Source organism: Streptopelia decaocto (genome assembly GCF_964273445.1).
Source record: "Streptopelia decaocto genome assembly, chromosome: 1".
NCBI classification, from domain to species: Eukaryota; Metazoa; Chordata; class Aves; order Columbiformes; family Columbidae; genus Streptopelia; species Streptopelia decaocto.
The window spans coordinates 151,162,451-151,179,025 of NC_138663.1; the positions used below are offsets into that span (position 1 = coordinate 151,162,451).

The 16,575-nt window shown below is 39.7% G+C and overlaps 1 protein-coding gene across 1 annotated transcript in view; it reads left to right on the plus strand.

Moving 5' to 3' along the window:
• COL4A1 (collagen type IV alpha 1 chain) overlaps positions 1-16,575 on the plus strand; it is a 129,165-nt gene that overhangs the window by 98,078 nt on the left and 14,512 nt on the right. The window contains exons 29-43 of the mRNA XM_082043571.1: positions 1,232-1,329; positions 1,623-1,773; positions 2,113-2,226; positions 2,634-2,801; positions 3,346-3,435; positions 4,040-4,192; positions 6,787-6,885; positions 6,975-7,064; positions 7,959-8,098; positions 8,988-9,114; positions 9,219-9,299; positions 10,041-10,139; positions 10,656-10,706; positions 12,617-12,802; positions 13,469-13,602. Coding sequence (XP_081899697.1) covers positions 1,232-1,329; positions 1,623-1,773; positions 2,113-2,226; positions 2,634-2,801; positions 3,346-3,435; positions 4,040-4,192; positions 6,787-6,885; positions 6,975-7,064; positions 7,959-8,098; positions 8,988-9,114; positions 9,219-9,299; positions 10,041-10,139; positions 10,656-10,706; positions 12,617-12,802; positions 13,469-13,602 — 1,781 coding nt within the window. The remainder of the gene's footprint in view (positions 1-1,231; positions 1,330-1,622; positions 1,774-2,112; positions 2,227-2,633; positions 2,802-3,345; positions 3,436-4,039; positions 4,193-6,786; positions 6,886-6,974; positions 7,065-7,958; positions 8,099-8,987; positions 9,115-9,218; positions 9,300-10,040; positions 10,140-10,655; positions 10,707-12,616; positions 12,803-13,468; positions 13,603-16,575) is intronic.

Here is a 16,575-nt window from a genome sequence, read left to right on the forward strand (position 1 = left end):
GAGAGATGAGATGGCTTTCTGGGAGATGAAGCACCGTATGTGGTTGGTCAAAAAACATGCTGACATAACATTTTTGGGCCAGAGCTAGCAGCTCTGCTGTGTCCCAGGCAGCTTTGGTTTTCTTAAAATACCAGCTTACTCAGCACAAGTTTAGTCTTCCCTGCATGGCCATTGTCAAGGTATGAGCATAGCTTAGAGGGAGTCTAAATGTTCATATTCTAGTTTTGGATTTTTGGGAGATGTATTTCACAACGCTGCTATTCATTTAGAACTGGATGGCTGGTCTTTCAGCAGCCAACTCAATCGCCAGAATTCTTGTGTGTCTTCATTATTATTTCATTTATTATGCTTCCACACCCCAATGAACTGGGAAGGTCAGAAATACTTAATAAGGAGAAAGGGTAAATCTTTACCTGTGACCACCTCTAGTTCCTTTGAGACTGGCATGGGATGAACCTGAACAGAAGAGGTCTCTTGCATCCAGAAAGGGATTGCTGTATTCTGTTTGATGCCAGCAAGAAAGGAATGACATATCAAATAAGTTTCTTTCAAGGGCCCTTCCTTGTATTCATCTCTGCCCAATGATTTTCCTGGGGCTTAGCCTAAAAGCTGTATTTCCCACTCCCTAAGACCTTTGCCTGGGAGAGGAACTTCATCTCAATTTAGTGTGCTGGTGCTGAGTGAGTGCTATCTTTAAGTGATTTGCAGAATGTTGTATGTATTCCTACCTGCCTTCCCAAGGTGCAGTGCATGGGCCAGCTGTGGCATAGAAATCTTCTGTGTGCAACCCACAGTGGGATGTGTAGGACATGTCACACGGCATATACTGAACAAAAGGTGTTGATTCACAGGTGGATTTAGTTGTATAACCCTCAGTCTGATGCCACACACATTAAGTTGCCTTTTCTGAAGAAGTCTTTGGGAACGCAGTTTTGCAGACAGGATGTTTCTCAATTACATGAACCCACAAGCTATTAATTCAAGAGGGCATATTCAGCATTTGTTTCTTCTGGGTTGTTGTATCTCATGAGAAGCCAAATGCTGCAGGAAGCTCAGCGTTTGAAACTGTGGTGAGGCATCCCTAGAAGCTTGACATAGAAGACTACACAGAGCTTTTTAAACATGTCCCTGTGAGGATGTGAATAGTTCAGTTAGAGGCTTGAAGAAACAGCAGAGGATGTTTACAGCCAGAGACAGTAATGAATTATGTGAATTTTGTTTTGTTTTACAGGTTTCCAAGGTCAGCCTGGCTCACCTGGTCTGCCGGGGACTCCGGGAACCCCTGGCCTGGATGGTTTGCCAGGTGTACCAGGTTTACAAGGGCAAAAAGTAGGTGTCAGCTGCTGACATGGTTATCTGTAACTGCCCATGTTAACAAGAATGTGTGAAAAGATCCTGCTCTTAAAAAGAAAAAAAAAGAAAAATGTTGACCAAACTGTCCTTCATCTTATGTTTCCCACTATGCACACAAAGGAACAGAGTAATGGGTGAAGGTTTAACATGAATGCAAAAGAGCTTACAGCTCTCCCCTGAAGTCAGTATAGTGCTCTGTGTGATTCAAATAGAGTCAGTGAATTAATTCTTGGTTTTGATGTGTTGATCGGTTGTGTTTCTTTGGCTAGGGTGAACCTGGTGTGGGTCTCCCTGGCCCAAAGGGGTTGCCAGGCCCCCCAGGCCCAGCTGGCATCCCTGGAGAAAAGGGGAGTCCAGGACTGCCTGGCTTACGTGGTGAGCAAGGCTTCCCGGGCATACCTGGGCAGCAAGGATTCAGAGGTAACGTCACCAGAAAAATACAGCTCTATATTTCTATTTCTTTTTTTTGAAGTCCCTCCCCCATAGACGGAATAAAAAGCATATTCACCACTGTGATATCCTACCGATATCTCAGGGTGTTGCCCTTTTTCCTTCCCCTTGTTTTCTCCTGCCAACCAGCAACAGCAAATGCTGGCAGTGAGGAGCAGCCCTTCCTCCGAGCCCAGGCAGGAGGTTTTAGAGGCTGAAACAAGGTCTTGTTGGCCAAGCACTCCCAAAGCACCTTGTCTAGTGTCTTCAGCAAACAAGATCTCAAACAGCATGGAAGAAAGCTCAGTCTGTGTCTCTGTCTCCCCGCAGGTGACCCTGGTCTCCCAGGACTGCAGGGCTTGCAGGGCCCCCCGGGCGCACCAGGGCTGGGCCCCCAGGGATCGCCAGGACCTACCGGGCAGCCAGGACCCCAGGGACCACCAGGTGAGAGGAATAGACACCCATGACAGCGCTTAGGAGCGGGATTTTGGCATAAATGACATTATTAAAAGCATTGCTCATGAGGTGTTTCACAGTGTGAGGTCAGTGAGGGTGCGTGGAGTCGGGGGGGGGCATGTTTGGTGGGTTCCTCCGTCTGCTCCAAAACGCAGGTGAGGCCTCCTGAGAAAAACCTGCCATTTTGTTCAGTCTCCACACGTCATCAGTGTGTAACATACACAGGATCAAAGCTTCACTTAGAAAATTAGGACTATTTCTGCTGTCTGGCTTTGAGTCTTCGTTCTTCCTGCCATGTAATTTCTGAACCCCAGGTGGATGTTATCAGGTATTCTTCTTAATGGTGTTCCCCAGGCTACATTAAGGACTAATTCTGTATCTCTTGTTTTTCCTAGGATTTCCTGGAATAAAAGGAGAAAGGGGCTTCCCTGGTATCCCAGGTCTAGATATGCCAGGACCAAAAGGGGATAAAGGTAGCCAGGGCCAGCCCGGAGTACCAGGGTCTGTGGGGTTACCTGGCCTGCCGGGTCCACAGGGGGACGTTGGACTGAAAGGATCAGCAGGTAAACAGCTTTTCCCTCAGAAACCAGCACCTTCGACAACTGTTTTATTAAGTTGTGGTAGCGTGATCTTTCACTGGGTCAGGAACTGAACCGTCAAAGAGCCCAGGCTTGCGGCAACACATGGGCTGATGTCAGTAAAGCCGCTCTGTGCACGTGTAACTGAACTGCTGCTCAAGTCCTTTGGTGGATCAAATCCAGCAGCTTGCAGGAAACAGCCTTCAGCCTATAATAATGAAAGGGGGTTATTCTGTGAAGTTTCAGTGACAGAATGTGGTTTTAGTAATGCCTTTATCAATCACAGCATTATTTACTGTAATAGGAAGTTTTAAGAATCTGTCAAAAACCCACTATAAACTGTTTTATTCTGGTTTTCATAACATTCTTTTTACTGTTGTTTTCTCTGTCAGGCTATTTTAGATTAATCATCATATTTATCCCATTTTTCCTTAAGTAGTGCAATTCCTAATATGATAGGGAGTAGATAATTCCGTTTCTTGTTGTGCTTGCTTTATTTCTGTTATTTACTCTTTCACTTTGGTTTCAGGAGCCAAAGGAGAAATGGGAGTTATGGGAACTCCTGGGTTGCCAGGAACTCCTGGACCAGTTGGAGATCGAGGGTTGCCTGGTGAAAAAGGTAAGAAAGATTTTTCTCAAAATCAAAATTGTAAAATCCACCTTTTTTCCTGACAGAAGACAAGTCTGGAAATGACCAAATGTAAGGAGTATGCTTGGCCTAAGGAGTGTTTTATATCAAATAACTTCCTTGTAAGTTAGAAATAGTGAAATTTGGAAAGCCATATCCTAAAAACAGTCATGTATTTGGGCACTGAGCCAGGATTTTTGATCTGTTCTTCAACAATGTAAGGGTTTACTAGGTGTGAAATGCTATAGGTATTACTCCAAGAAAAGTACTGTGTTTGAAATTATAAAAAGCCAGCAGAAATGTTTTAATTAAATCCTTCAAATAATGCCCCGTATTACTGCCAAACTCTTATCCCCGTTGTTTTGAGAGACTAAAATTAACGGCTGTGAAGTTGGAAAAATATGTCAGCTTTTTTGACAGAGCTATTGTGAAGTCATGGTAAAAAAAACTTCATATGAGAGAAATGAGATGTTCCAGAGCATGGTATTCGGTGCTCAAAATTTGGATAAATAGCTAATTTCATTTGTTGTTGTCTACTAAATATTTTTGCGAAGTTTTATGTGGCACTGTAGTATTCTGTGCTATTCCTTTATAGGTAGCCAAGGTTTCAAAGGTGTAGTTGGACCACAAGGTGATCCTGGTGTCAAAGGAGATAAAGGTGAAGCCGGTCTCCCAGGAAAACCTGGAACGATGGACACCATGGACATGGTTAGTCTCAAAGGCCAAAAGGGAGATCAAGGAGAAAAAGGTAACTTTAGTCTCTAACTGTGAACAAATGTAATTAACACTCCTTTACTGTTAAGCAGCAATGCCTGGAGGCCAGTTGTATCTTAGTTTTAGACAAGTTTTTAAAATAAGATGAAATAATTTCACACAGCAAATGCAGATATTTTTCCAGTAACTTTCAACTCCATAGAAACAAAGATTAACCACAGGGAGAAGGGGTTTTGTTTGGATGGAAGAAGTTCAGTTTGTCCTTATAAAAATCCATTTTTCCTCTTTTATCAGAAGACTGTCTCAAAATAAAAAAAAAATTCAAAAGTAGTAACTAGAGCTTGCCAGAAGATAAAAACTGTGTTTCATGTAAAACATAAAGGGGAAACACTGTTGAGGCCATGAAGGCCAACTGATACTGTAAGAGAAAAAGGGCCTTTTTTGGCACGTTTCTTTGCGACCTGAAGAATTTTCAGGAATGACACACGTGTATGCCACTGATAACCAAAAGATCAATTTATGTCAGTTTAGAAACATCTGCAAACATGCAGGATATAGGCAATCAACTTTCTACTTAGAAGCTTAATGGTGGTAGAGATATTTGATTTTTTAGACAATGCATTATTGGATTTTTATTTTTAGTGCTACATGAAAATTTAGTTAGGATCATTCTCTCTTCTGTTTTTCTTTTAAAAAATAGTGTATATTTTATGTATTTTAATTCCTTGTCCTTTTTTAATTACGATTTACTTTTTATTTTAAATTCCTGTGAGAGTTTTTAAATAAATTATAACTGTTTTAATTAAAATAGAAGTGTAGGGTTTAGAAAGGAGCTACTGAGATCATGTGGTCTTCCATTTCACTCAGCCATATCCTTCAGCCTTTCATTGTAAATCATCTTTTCTGAAATAATTATAATTCTTATTACCCTGTCTGACTTCTCCCCTATTTGGTTGCATCCTTGTTAGAGTGCACTTTGCTGAAACAAGTGAAGTGTTTCAACTCAGGCCCTGCAAGAATGAAATTTCCCTTTCATGAAACAGCAGCCAACTCTATGATCACCTATTATCCTTAGTCCTTTACTTCTGGACTGCTTTTGAATTTCATGATGGCTTTCAACCTTTACTCTTCAAAGTCCTTCTGCAGTCTAATCCTGTCCTCTTCTCATATCCTTCCAGTTTAGTGTCATCTGTACATTTCATCAGCGTATTCTCTGTTGGGCTCAGGACAGAGCACTTGAGACTCCTTTCCAGTTTGGCAGTGAATCACCAATAACTATACTAAGTTATATTTGAACTGTGGGAAGAGGGGAGTTCCCAATCTTATCTCCACATCCTGACTACTTGTCAGAATGACACCTGGGCTCATGTGTCTTGGTTGGGTCTCAGAGAAAGCTGGGCCTGTGGATAGGCCGTGCCTCCTGGCTTAGAGATCCAGGGACTGCGAGGCAGGGCAAGATAAAAAGTGAAGTGCATCTTGTATTTGATGAGGCTCCCAGCCTATAAAGATTTCATCTAGATTAATTTTTCCTCATTTGTTTCTGATCTTAATGTATATGATGGTATTAAAAGCCTTAAAACAAATCCACATAGGCTGTTTTTCACTACTTTCCTATCTACTATTGGCCTGTAGGTTGAATGATGGATTATTTCCTTTCCAGAAATCCAAGTAGCCACACTGGTTACGTGCATATAAAGAAGCCTTTGCTGAGAAATTCAAATGGTTAATTTCTTTGATTTCTGACTCTATCAGCTATCTAGCACTTAAAATACACTCTTGCAAACTTGCGTGCTCTACCCTTTCCTGACTCCTCACAGTCTACCCATTGGCCTGGCTCACACAGCCTGGAAAGGCAGGTTCCAAACAAACTACAGCCTGCCAATTTTGCCCGTCTCATCTTCTTCAAGCCAAAGATAGTTAGTACCAGCAGAGAAAAATAAGCTTCTGAAATACAAACTGTGTGGGAAAGACACAGTATTTTTATGGAAGATTGTCAGTGGCGTTGAATGAAAAAAATTGGTTTTGGACACCTTGGGATGTTTTTAATAAAATCTGCTTACTTAAAAATATTCAGAAAGCTGTCTTCAGTAACCTATTGTCCTGCATGTATATGCAAAACTAATGGAAAGGGTTATGTCCAAAAAGCTTAGACCTTAAGGCTGGAGAAGAGGCACACCACAGAAGAAGACGTGGAGCCTTATGGATTGATGAGGATGCTTTAACATCAGATAGGACTGGGGAAACAGCGAATTTCTGGTTGTGAACAAATCAATCATTTCTGTTAACACCTGATGTTGTTTGGCACTTCTGAAGTAACTCATAAATCTAACGCAAACACATGTTCACTTGCAATTTCTTTTAAAGATATAACTTGCCTTGTAATTTGCACAGACATCTGTAAAATTGTAATAGTTTACAGCCTTTCCTCAGCGCTGGTTTACTAACTGGACAGTTGTGTTTTACTCAAGTGTCACTCTACTGTAGAACATATGAAGCTTGATTTCAGCCATTTCCTTGTTCAGCAGAGAAGCAACAGTGATCAAAAATTAACTGGAAGGATTATTATGTGGCATTACAGTAAAATTTTTATAAAACTGATCTCATTGTGTTTGTTTTCTTCGTATCCAGGGGACCATGGAGCAACAGGAGAAAAAGGGTTACAAGGGGAATATGGAGACCCAGGAATTCCAGGAAAGGATGGTGAACCTGGTACTCCAGGACATCCAGGTATGTCTGAAGGTAGCAACAGAGACTGTTCACATGCTGTTTGAAAACACATTAACTAATGGGATTCTTAATTTCACTGCTGTCTGTAGGACCAAAAGGTGATCAGGGCCCCCCAGGGTACCCAGGGGATCCAGGACTTCCAGGACAAAAAGGATCAGTTGGTGAAATGGGTTTGCCAGGTACTGATTGCTGGGAATGTCTTATTATTGTTTTCTTCAAGTTATTATAGAACATTATGAGAGACCTGTATGGAATATTTGTTGGTGTAGATCTACTAAATGGTTGTACTATTTGCAATGTTTGAACTTCAGGCTTTTGGGACATCCTATTGTGATCCTATTCAGGCTTTCTGAATCCTATTGTGATATACAAATAGTGGGATGATTTCCTAAGTTTCTACATGCAGTTTCTTTAACTGGATGTGTAGGATTAGTGTATTTGTTGCAGGCAGGGCAGTTGTTCAAGCGATACTTGTTAGTCTGTCTGTGTCTCTGCTAGTATGTGAACTGCATTAAGCTTCTTGTGCATTTTGCCCCTTCTAAAATATTTGGTGAGTTGCTATGTACTGCATGTTAATTACAAACTGTAGTGGATGGAAGTGCTGTTGCCGAGGGGATTGTTAAAGAACAGAATGGAGAAGAACCTGTATCTCAACATGGAAACTTTGTTGCCACTCAGATGGCCTTGTGTCTGGAGTATTACAGAAATCAAAGGTGAACTACCGAAATGGTCAAGGGGGACAGGAGAGTTTGTTACAGCAGAGTCTCCTTGTCACTGTGGTCCTGTTAGAAATTATTAAAATCCACATAAAATTTTATTCAATTCATATTTTTAGCAAGAGCTCTGTTTAGTCTGAATCTAAGATTATGACCTTCTTTTTGGAGGAGAGCCTATCTTCACATAAAAAGTCCCATTTAGAGAGGGGATTTCAAAAGTTAATTTACCAGCTGGTTTAGTGAGTTACATTGCTTTTCTAGCTCTGAATAGCTAAGGCAACACTGAAAAGTCATTGTCAACACTGCTAGGGTGCCACTAGTTCTGATACACCCATTTTTTCCTCTTTTCTTTACTAGGAACACCCGGAGAAAAGGGTCTCCCAGGAGTGCCAGGTTCACCAGGCACACCAGGGTTCCCTGGGCAAAAAGGTGAAAAAGGAGACAAAGGAGCACCAGGTTTTCCTGGAATTGGCTTTCCAGGGTCTCCTGGTGAGAAGGTATTTACACCCCTAAAGATTTAATTTTCTGTCTCTACCAAGTACCTCATTTGAAAAGATGCTGTTGACCTTTAAGCTATTTTGTTGTATTTTCTGTTATGCTCATTTAAATACCTGATGAGAAGCTTGAAAGATGCGCATATGCACAGGTTTAGATGCATTCTGTTTGATGGGACCATTGTCTCCAGGGTTCTTATTTATTCTGTCTCTTCAGAATAGGCTAATTTACAGTGCAAGAAATATGGGGGAGGAGAAGAACAAAAATACCACATAAATAAAGTGAAAAGGGTTTCTTACAAACAGAGCAAATTATCACACTGAAATGGTGTTTCTGTACTTTTGCAAAGATACTGGGAATCTGGAAAAAACCTACAAAATGCTCAGATATTACTGAAAAGAGAACTGTGTTAATACTGTCTGTAAAGTTAATTTAATCTCAAATAGTATTCTAATAGGATTCTCATTTGTTTCACATTCCTTTTCCTAGCAATACAATGACTGATCGTGAATTTATAAGTAAAAAAATAAAACTTACTAATCTGGTAGCAAACTTGCTTAAGACTTAAAAAAGATTTTTTTGAAGATGATTAAGTGTAATAAGTAAGTTAAGAGGCTAATTTTGAAAAGACCTTGTAAAACCCATCATAAAATTGCATAGAAAACTACTAATTTTCATATATTGTTATTAAGCAATTGCTAGAAAAGTCAATAATTCTGATAGTGAAATGTAATGCAAAATTTAATCCTAAATTACTTGATTTATAAATGAAATGAAAAAGAATGAAATGCTTTATAAGCCTGATGGATAAGAGGGGTGACATTACTATTGCAAAGAGAAAAAGCTGTTTCAGAATTAATGTGTGGATTTTACATGTGCTGCTTCTTCTAGGGAGAACCAGGAAGAACAGGTAGCCCAGGCTTGGCTGGAGATAAAGGTGAAAAGGGTAGTGCAGGAATTCCTGGAATGCCGGGTGCCCCAGGTCCCAAAGGATCCCCTGGCATGGCAGGATTTCCAGGTAAGTGTTTATGCCTTAATAAATCAGAAATTGCTGTGAAAAGTTAATGTGAAACTTGTACCAGATGTCTCTCATGTAAACTCATGTCTTCTTCCTTTCTTTAGGGAGCCCCGGCCGCCATGGAGAAAAGGGTGAAAAAGGACTTCCTGGCTTAAGTGGCATTCCAGGCTTAAAAGGAGAACCAGGTAGAAAAGAAACATAAAGCACCAAATGCTATGGTGCTTAAAGTATTGTTCACCTCCAGGCAGCGGCTAAACAAAATACTGTGATGTTCTGCATTCATGTTGTCTCATATATTTAATTTCATAAGCCAAAAAATACCGTGCTGTTACCCTAAATCTAAGTCAGTGTAGAGCGGGGCTAGTACTTCTTTCGCACTGTTTGTGGGAGAGATTTTACTGCCTTCCACAAGACTGGTTGTTGCTGTGGCCATTAGTTCTGTTGTTTCTGAGTTCATTTAAAAAACATCAAGTTGTTCCCTGGGCCCAAACCTGAATCACCACATTGGCATAATTACACAGATGTTGAAGAGGAAATAGAATAGGGAGGAGGGCATTGCTGTTACAACAACTTCTTTGAACTTAGAGCCTTGTGTTTTTAGTTTACTTACTGGCTGCAGGACGTATCATCTCTTTGGACAATGGGCTGTGCTATTCACAAGTCTTTACTGGAGTTCCTGCACTCTAAACTCACTGAGATTCATGATCATTAACTATGTCAAAATCTGTAATACTTGAGCCCTGTCTCACCCTGATTTAATTCAGAAGTAACCTCAGAGAAAAGTCACACTGAAGTCATCATGCAAGTATCTTCTTGGTCTCTGTGGGAGCAAAATAATAAATTACCCTTTTCTTTGGAGGAAAATAATGTATTAAAAAGATGTCTGATGATTCATCGCTAAAATGAAAATGGCAATGATTTTTCAGGTGAACCTGGCATTCCGGGTCCTGCTGGTTCCATTGGACAGAAAGGTGAACCAGGTTATGATGGGATTCCAGGTGCAGCTGGTGCAAAGGGTGAACAAGGTACTGTGACTGTCATGTTAAGTTTATGGGGTACCAAAATGCACAGAGACAGGGAATACAAAAGTAGCTGGTAGAGGGGTGTTCTGGGTTTGAGGTACTTGGCATGGAACCTTAGAAATTAAATTTAGTGTGGTGTCGTGCAGGCTACTGAATATTGTCATTGTAAAGCTGATCATTTAGATGAGCAACTGTGTTGAATCAGTGTACTCTTGAAAGAATTTCTTTCACAAAAGCTGGCAATACTTTAAAGAATTGGCGTGTTTTGGAATTAATTTCAATCTGCAGCTTAGCTGTGAAATAATGGAGTGGGCTTGCCTTAGGGTAGCATTTTCAGTCATACAGGACCCATTGTGCTAGATACAACACTAATACACAACAAAGACAGTCTGTGCCCTGAAGAAATTGCACATAAATAATTTGTTTAGATTTTGTATTTGCTTAATAAAGTTCTGTTCATTACAGGTTAAATTTAATTGTTGTCCCGTCTTCTGATTTTTTGCTACCTCTGCATTACAGGTCTTCCGGGTAGAGGGCTTCCGGGATTTCCTGGTGCAAAGGGAGAAAAAGGTAAAACACTTCTTTAAACAAGCGACAAACCTCCCTCCCAACATAATATAAACATAATCCTGTAATCCAGACATACTTTCTGCTTCCTTCTTTTACATGCTTGGCCTTTTCAGAGCAGGCAGAAACTCTGAGGGGCTCAAATACTAATTTCTGTTACAGTGGCAGCATCTTGGACATGAGTTAGATATGCCCTAAAATAGGTAATTATTCATAGTGTGGAATTTACTGCAAGCTGTGCTGTGATGAGGTAATATAAATAACTCCCGTATTTGTGTGCTGTGCTTTTGACTCCAAATATTTCTGTTTTCCTACTAATATTGCAAGAATCAAAGTCTAGTGAGGCTCTGTGCACCAGACACCTAAAGATAGTAGTTTCATGGCCAGGATATTGCAGTGATTTTTTTACATGAGTCTTTTGTGCAGCCCAGATGCAATTTTATTCATTGCTAAAATAGTTATTCTCTATAGCTCAGCAGAGCATGTCTAAGCTATGCACAGGAGCATGGTGCAGACATGCAGAAGATAGTAGAGACCTGATGAGATCTTACTGAATATTGTTATTACCTGGACTCAGGACTTATTAGCTTGGGTACAAGCACCTAGCTGTCACAATTTCAAGACCACTTGTGGTCTTTGCAAAGTGTATCACTACACTGTGCTGTGAGAATGGCTTGATTGGCTTGAGTCAGTGCTTGGTCAGGGTGTCTGTATTGCACCATGCTCCTTTTTATAAGTATGTCCCAGACACTAGACTGCAATAGATACAGTAGTGAAGAAATATCGAACTGCTGCTGCTGCTGAAGGAAATTGTGTACAATTAAAGGATTTTCAATTTTAAGAACCTAGAAAACAAAAAAGATTCAACTAGTCCATCTATGAAATTAGCATGACATGGCAGATTTTGAAGAACTTATATAGCCTGAAATATTAATGCCCTTCCTCATTCCTTCATTCTAGAAATAGAGGAAACTTGTGTGGACAATCAGAAGTGATAAACCAGAATTAAGAATATTTTTGTTTACCATCTCAGATTAATTAACAGTCATTAATTGCTGATAAAGCCCTAATATTAGAGAACTTATTTTAATAAGCAGATTTTCTAATCATAACTCATTAAGGCATGTAGAATGCTAGATTGTGAGAGCATTTTTCTCACCTCACCCATCTCATTTTGGCAGCACAGCTTATTTTAAAATATCTGGTTTTAGAGTAAATAGATATCCAATGGACATCATTTGTGTTCCAAATATATTGTAGTTCTAAAAAAAACAAGTCCAAGATTTAAAGACCCTGTTCAGTGTAGACAATCAGCCAGTGATAGTGTTCTTTATAAATTTTATTTCTCTTATTACTGTACTTATACCAGCTAACCTATATTCTTTTTGCTCAATCATGTTTTAAAATTTGACTGAATTGCAAATGTTAACTATTTGTACAAGCCTGAAAGTGAGTACTAAGTGTCTAAATCTAGATTTTAGTAAAAGGCATATTTCTTTTTTTCTCCAGGAGCAAGTCCTTTTGTGCTTAGTCAGGCAAAGCATCCATTACTCAGCTATGACAATAATAATTGTAATGGAGTAAGGGTTTGGGGGCTTTGTATTCCTTGTGGAAGGACCGATAGAGAGATGCTGAATGTTCATCTATTTTTAGAGTGAATTAAAATAGCTCAGTGATCAGTTTAGCTAAGAAAAGATGTGTCAGTCAAACTACTCTTTTTCTCATAGTTTGTGTCATAATGTGGAAATAATACACTTTTCCTCAAGTTTTGTATTCTTGTGGGAAAGTATAAAGGCAAGGTTGATATTTTCTTAAGGAATAAAGCTTACCGTGAGTGAATGTAAGACAGAAAGTTCCAGTGACTGCAGTCATTTCTCTAATTATGTCTTTTTGGGGGTTGTTTCAAATCTTAGGTGTGAAAGGTGAGGTGGGTTTTCCAGGATCCCCAGGAAGTCCGGGGATCCCAGGCCTGAAAGGAGAACCAGGCTACGCTGGTCCGCCGGGCCCCAAGGGCAGCCAAGGGCTTCCTGGGCTACCGGGAAGTGCAATGGAGGGCCCTAAAGGAGACAGAGGACCCCAGGGCCAACCTGGCCTTCCAGGTAATTCTCTTTAGTGTTAATGTACTGATGTTAATCACGATTCACCAAATTAATTAATAATATAATCGGTTTTCCATATCCTCATTTATCCTCTCCTCACAGATCGGAGAAGAGCTCCCCTCCGTGGGCATTTTGGCCTTATGTCCTGTCATAGGCTGATTTTTATGTCCTCAGGCAGTTGGTTTTGTCCAGAAGTCTTTTTCTGATGTTGAGAAGTTTGCCTCCCATTTCCGTGTTTCCCTTTATTTACTATTTTGAGGCAGCCATGGCTCTGTGTTCCTATGTCCCAGAGTGTTAATGTGTTTAAAAATGGCCCAGTGTGGCCTTAGCTTGGCAGTGGCCCTGCGGTAGAGGTGAAGGAGGAGAACAGAGCAGAGCTGCAATGTCTCTATCGTGTTCACACCTGAGAACACACTGTCTGTTGGTTCTGCACATACAGAAAACTCTCTGCTGTTTTCCATCAGCCACAGACTGATAAATGATACAGGTCTAGTCAGATGGAGAGTCATATGGGCCTCCCTGCCACAGATTCTCCGACTTATTTCCTTGAAATGTTATGATAATTACTTTGGTTCTGCCCATCTGTAGATTAAACCCGCTCGTTCTCCATCAGGTACTGCTCTGAACAAATTTTGCCACTGAATACTCTCTTCTTCTGGTTTGTAGGTTTACCAGGTCCGACAGGGCCACCGGGACCCCCAGGTGTGAAAGGGGCCAAAGGGGAGCAGGGGAGCAATGGCTGGCCTGGGACTCCTGGGAGTCCAGGAGTCAAAGGTGATCCAGGTTTCCAGGGATTGCCAGTAAGTTACTTTCAGTGCTCTCCAGATTTGCTGAAAGCTGCCTCTTGTAATTAATGGGTATATTAATCATAGGTGTTTCTCATCCAAAATAATGATGCTTTATGCTCAAAGTGCCTTTGGACTCACTGCTGACATAGTAAAGTCAGTTTGAAAACATTTCCATTCTCTCCTATTAAAGGCTGCCTAGCAATAAGCCCAAGTGATCTAATGAACTTATTAGAAATTTATAGATAGTGAGTGGTAACATACAACATCCAGAATATAATTTACAGTGTATTAACAGTACAGGATGGCTGCAGCACATCCATAAATCCTGCAAATGCATTAGTAGTTAATTTTAAAGGTTGCATATTTCATGATGAATTGCCTTCTGAAAATACCTGAACTGTTTGGTTTTGTTATGAAACCTTTCAAATAAAGTGCACTTTCAGTACTGACAGTGATGAAATATAGCTACTGATTTAGAAATACAAACAGGCAATGCTATTAATACATTGTTGTAATATATTATTCATTTTCCCTGATCTAAAACAGTCCCTTTTCTGTATATTAGAGAAAATAAAGTAGAATAGGACAGTCACCCAGAACAGTTGGTCTTCTATACTCTTTCTCTTGGTGTGTCCACTGCCTTTTTCCAAACTGAAAAAATATGCTCTGTATTTTAACTTCTCATTTCCTCTTTCCTACTAAGAAAATACTAATAGTAATAATAAAATTTATGGAAAAAGGAAAAAGAAAGCAGATAGGTATGACTGAACACTTCCTAGTGTACAAAAGGAAGAAATACCCAGGAATAAGGTCCTGATGTGAAAAGCGGGATACTGATAGTGGACTTAAAAGGTCCACATTATTCTTGATAACACAGGGATCTACTGCATCCTCTTCTGCATCCAGGAGTCATTTCACAGAGACATTAAGGATTTGCTTCAGTGTTCTGAGACTAGATCTTGGCTATGCCTTTTTATCTTTGAGACCATACCATACCATAGCATACCAGCTTTGAAGATAGTAAATTTAAAAATAACATTCCAGTATATTTTCCCTATTCTAAGAATTTACATTACTTCTGCAGAGAGCTAAATTTCTGTACCCTGTGAAATTCTAAAGCATTTCACATGTTGATATTCCCATCCAAAACCGTTTGTTTATCAAGAACGGGCAGTGCCAAAGGATTTTGATTTCATGCCTTCAGTCAGAAGAAAATGTTTTACTGTCCTTGAGCCACAATGCACAGTATTGCGTTGTTAACTGAGTGTGAAATGCTCCATGGAAAGCTGTTTCAATATTAAACTTCCTCTGGTGATATATACTAAGATGGGTTTCTAATGTCTTCATCCTCCCCAGTGTGCCAGGCTCCTGCCATGATTACAGCTCAATTGCTCATACACATCTCCAGGTACATGGTAACCCATATCAAAAAGAAGATTTTATTACAATATGGGTGACACAGCCTGTCCAAAGATCCTATCCAAAAAAGATGATGCAGAGATCAGACCATGAAATACAAGCAAATCCCTTGGGTTTTTGTATGCATTTTAGCATTGAAGAGAAAAGAAACATTTTCATCATTTTCACTAACTGAAATACTTCTGTTTGAAGCAGATCCAAACCAAAACGTTGTTTGCCAAGCTATATCTGTTGAGGAAAAAAAAAAAAAGAGTTTAACGAACTGCACACTGTTGTGGAAAAAGTATTTTGATGGAAAGCTTGCAATAAAGTCCTTTTATAAATAATTCCATTTTATCATTATAACCTAAAAAACAGTTATTAAAAAAGTCTTTTAATGAGATTGTCTGACTCATGACTGTCTTCCAAATGAATGTTAGCCCTCCTGGTTTGTGCTATAGAAGTTTACATGCTATGATACATAGAGAGGGCTATTTCTTTAAACAATCCTGCATACTGTGACTATTTGACAGAAGGAAACCAGAGAATCTTATTTCATTAATAGCTTCCACCACTCCAAGGGTAGCATTTCTTTTGTTTAACTTTGAAAGTGTCACTGTTGACATCCATTTTTGAGCTAGTCATCTCTTCTCCCTTTGCAGTCAGTGGAAAGAATTAGATCTTGGTAGGGAGCCATGCTTCTCACCTCGATATAAGAATATAACATAAAATGATAAATCACTCCTGTGTGTGTCTATTCTATTGCCCTCCAAATGTAAAGAGATGAATCCCACCCTTGGTGTTATTTTTCGCTGACCTCTGATCAATAAGCTCCTTAGCAAAGGGATTTTGTTTCTTTCCTCCGCCTGTGTTCCACATTTTATTATATGGGGGACTATCACTGACATATGGCTTCAGCCAGGGAGAAACTATACTTACAAGCTCTTTGCAGATGATCTGCAACAGACAGAAGAAGCAAAGGAAATTGGCAGTCATTTAAATGACTATTTACAGAATCTTTTGAAATATGGGATTGGTTTTCCTTGAAGTGATGCTACAATGAACTTGCTACCATTTATTTCAGGGGAGCAGTTTATAATAGTGAAGGTAGAAGGAGGAGTGCACCTTGTATTTGAAGTGTTTTAAGTCCTTGAGTATTCTAGCCCTGCCGAAAAGTAAAAATCTTCAGAGGATTATAAATTGTTGAGCACATTTCTTTTGATTCCACACATGAATGAAGAAGTTTCCAAGTCTGCTGTGGTCTAGAATTACCTCAGTTAATTATCTAACTAGGAACCAACTGCTGGGGCTGCACTGAAATTAGTATTTGCTGAGATTTGTGCTTACTAACATTTTTCATAACAGCATGGGCTGTGACTGAGAACCTTTGTATTAGCTATACTGTTAGTGAGACCGTATTCTGATCTAGTATCTTTGTAAGGAAAAAAAAAAATGTATAGTAAGAACAAGGTGTCATGCTTGTTCCAGAAAGAAATGCTTCTCTGGTCGTGGTAGAGAATAACCATTCCTTAAACTTAATGGTTTTTCTCTTACATTAATTTTTTTTCATAGGTTTCTAAGAAAATA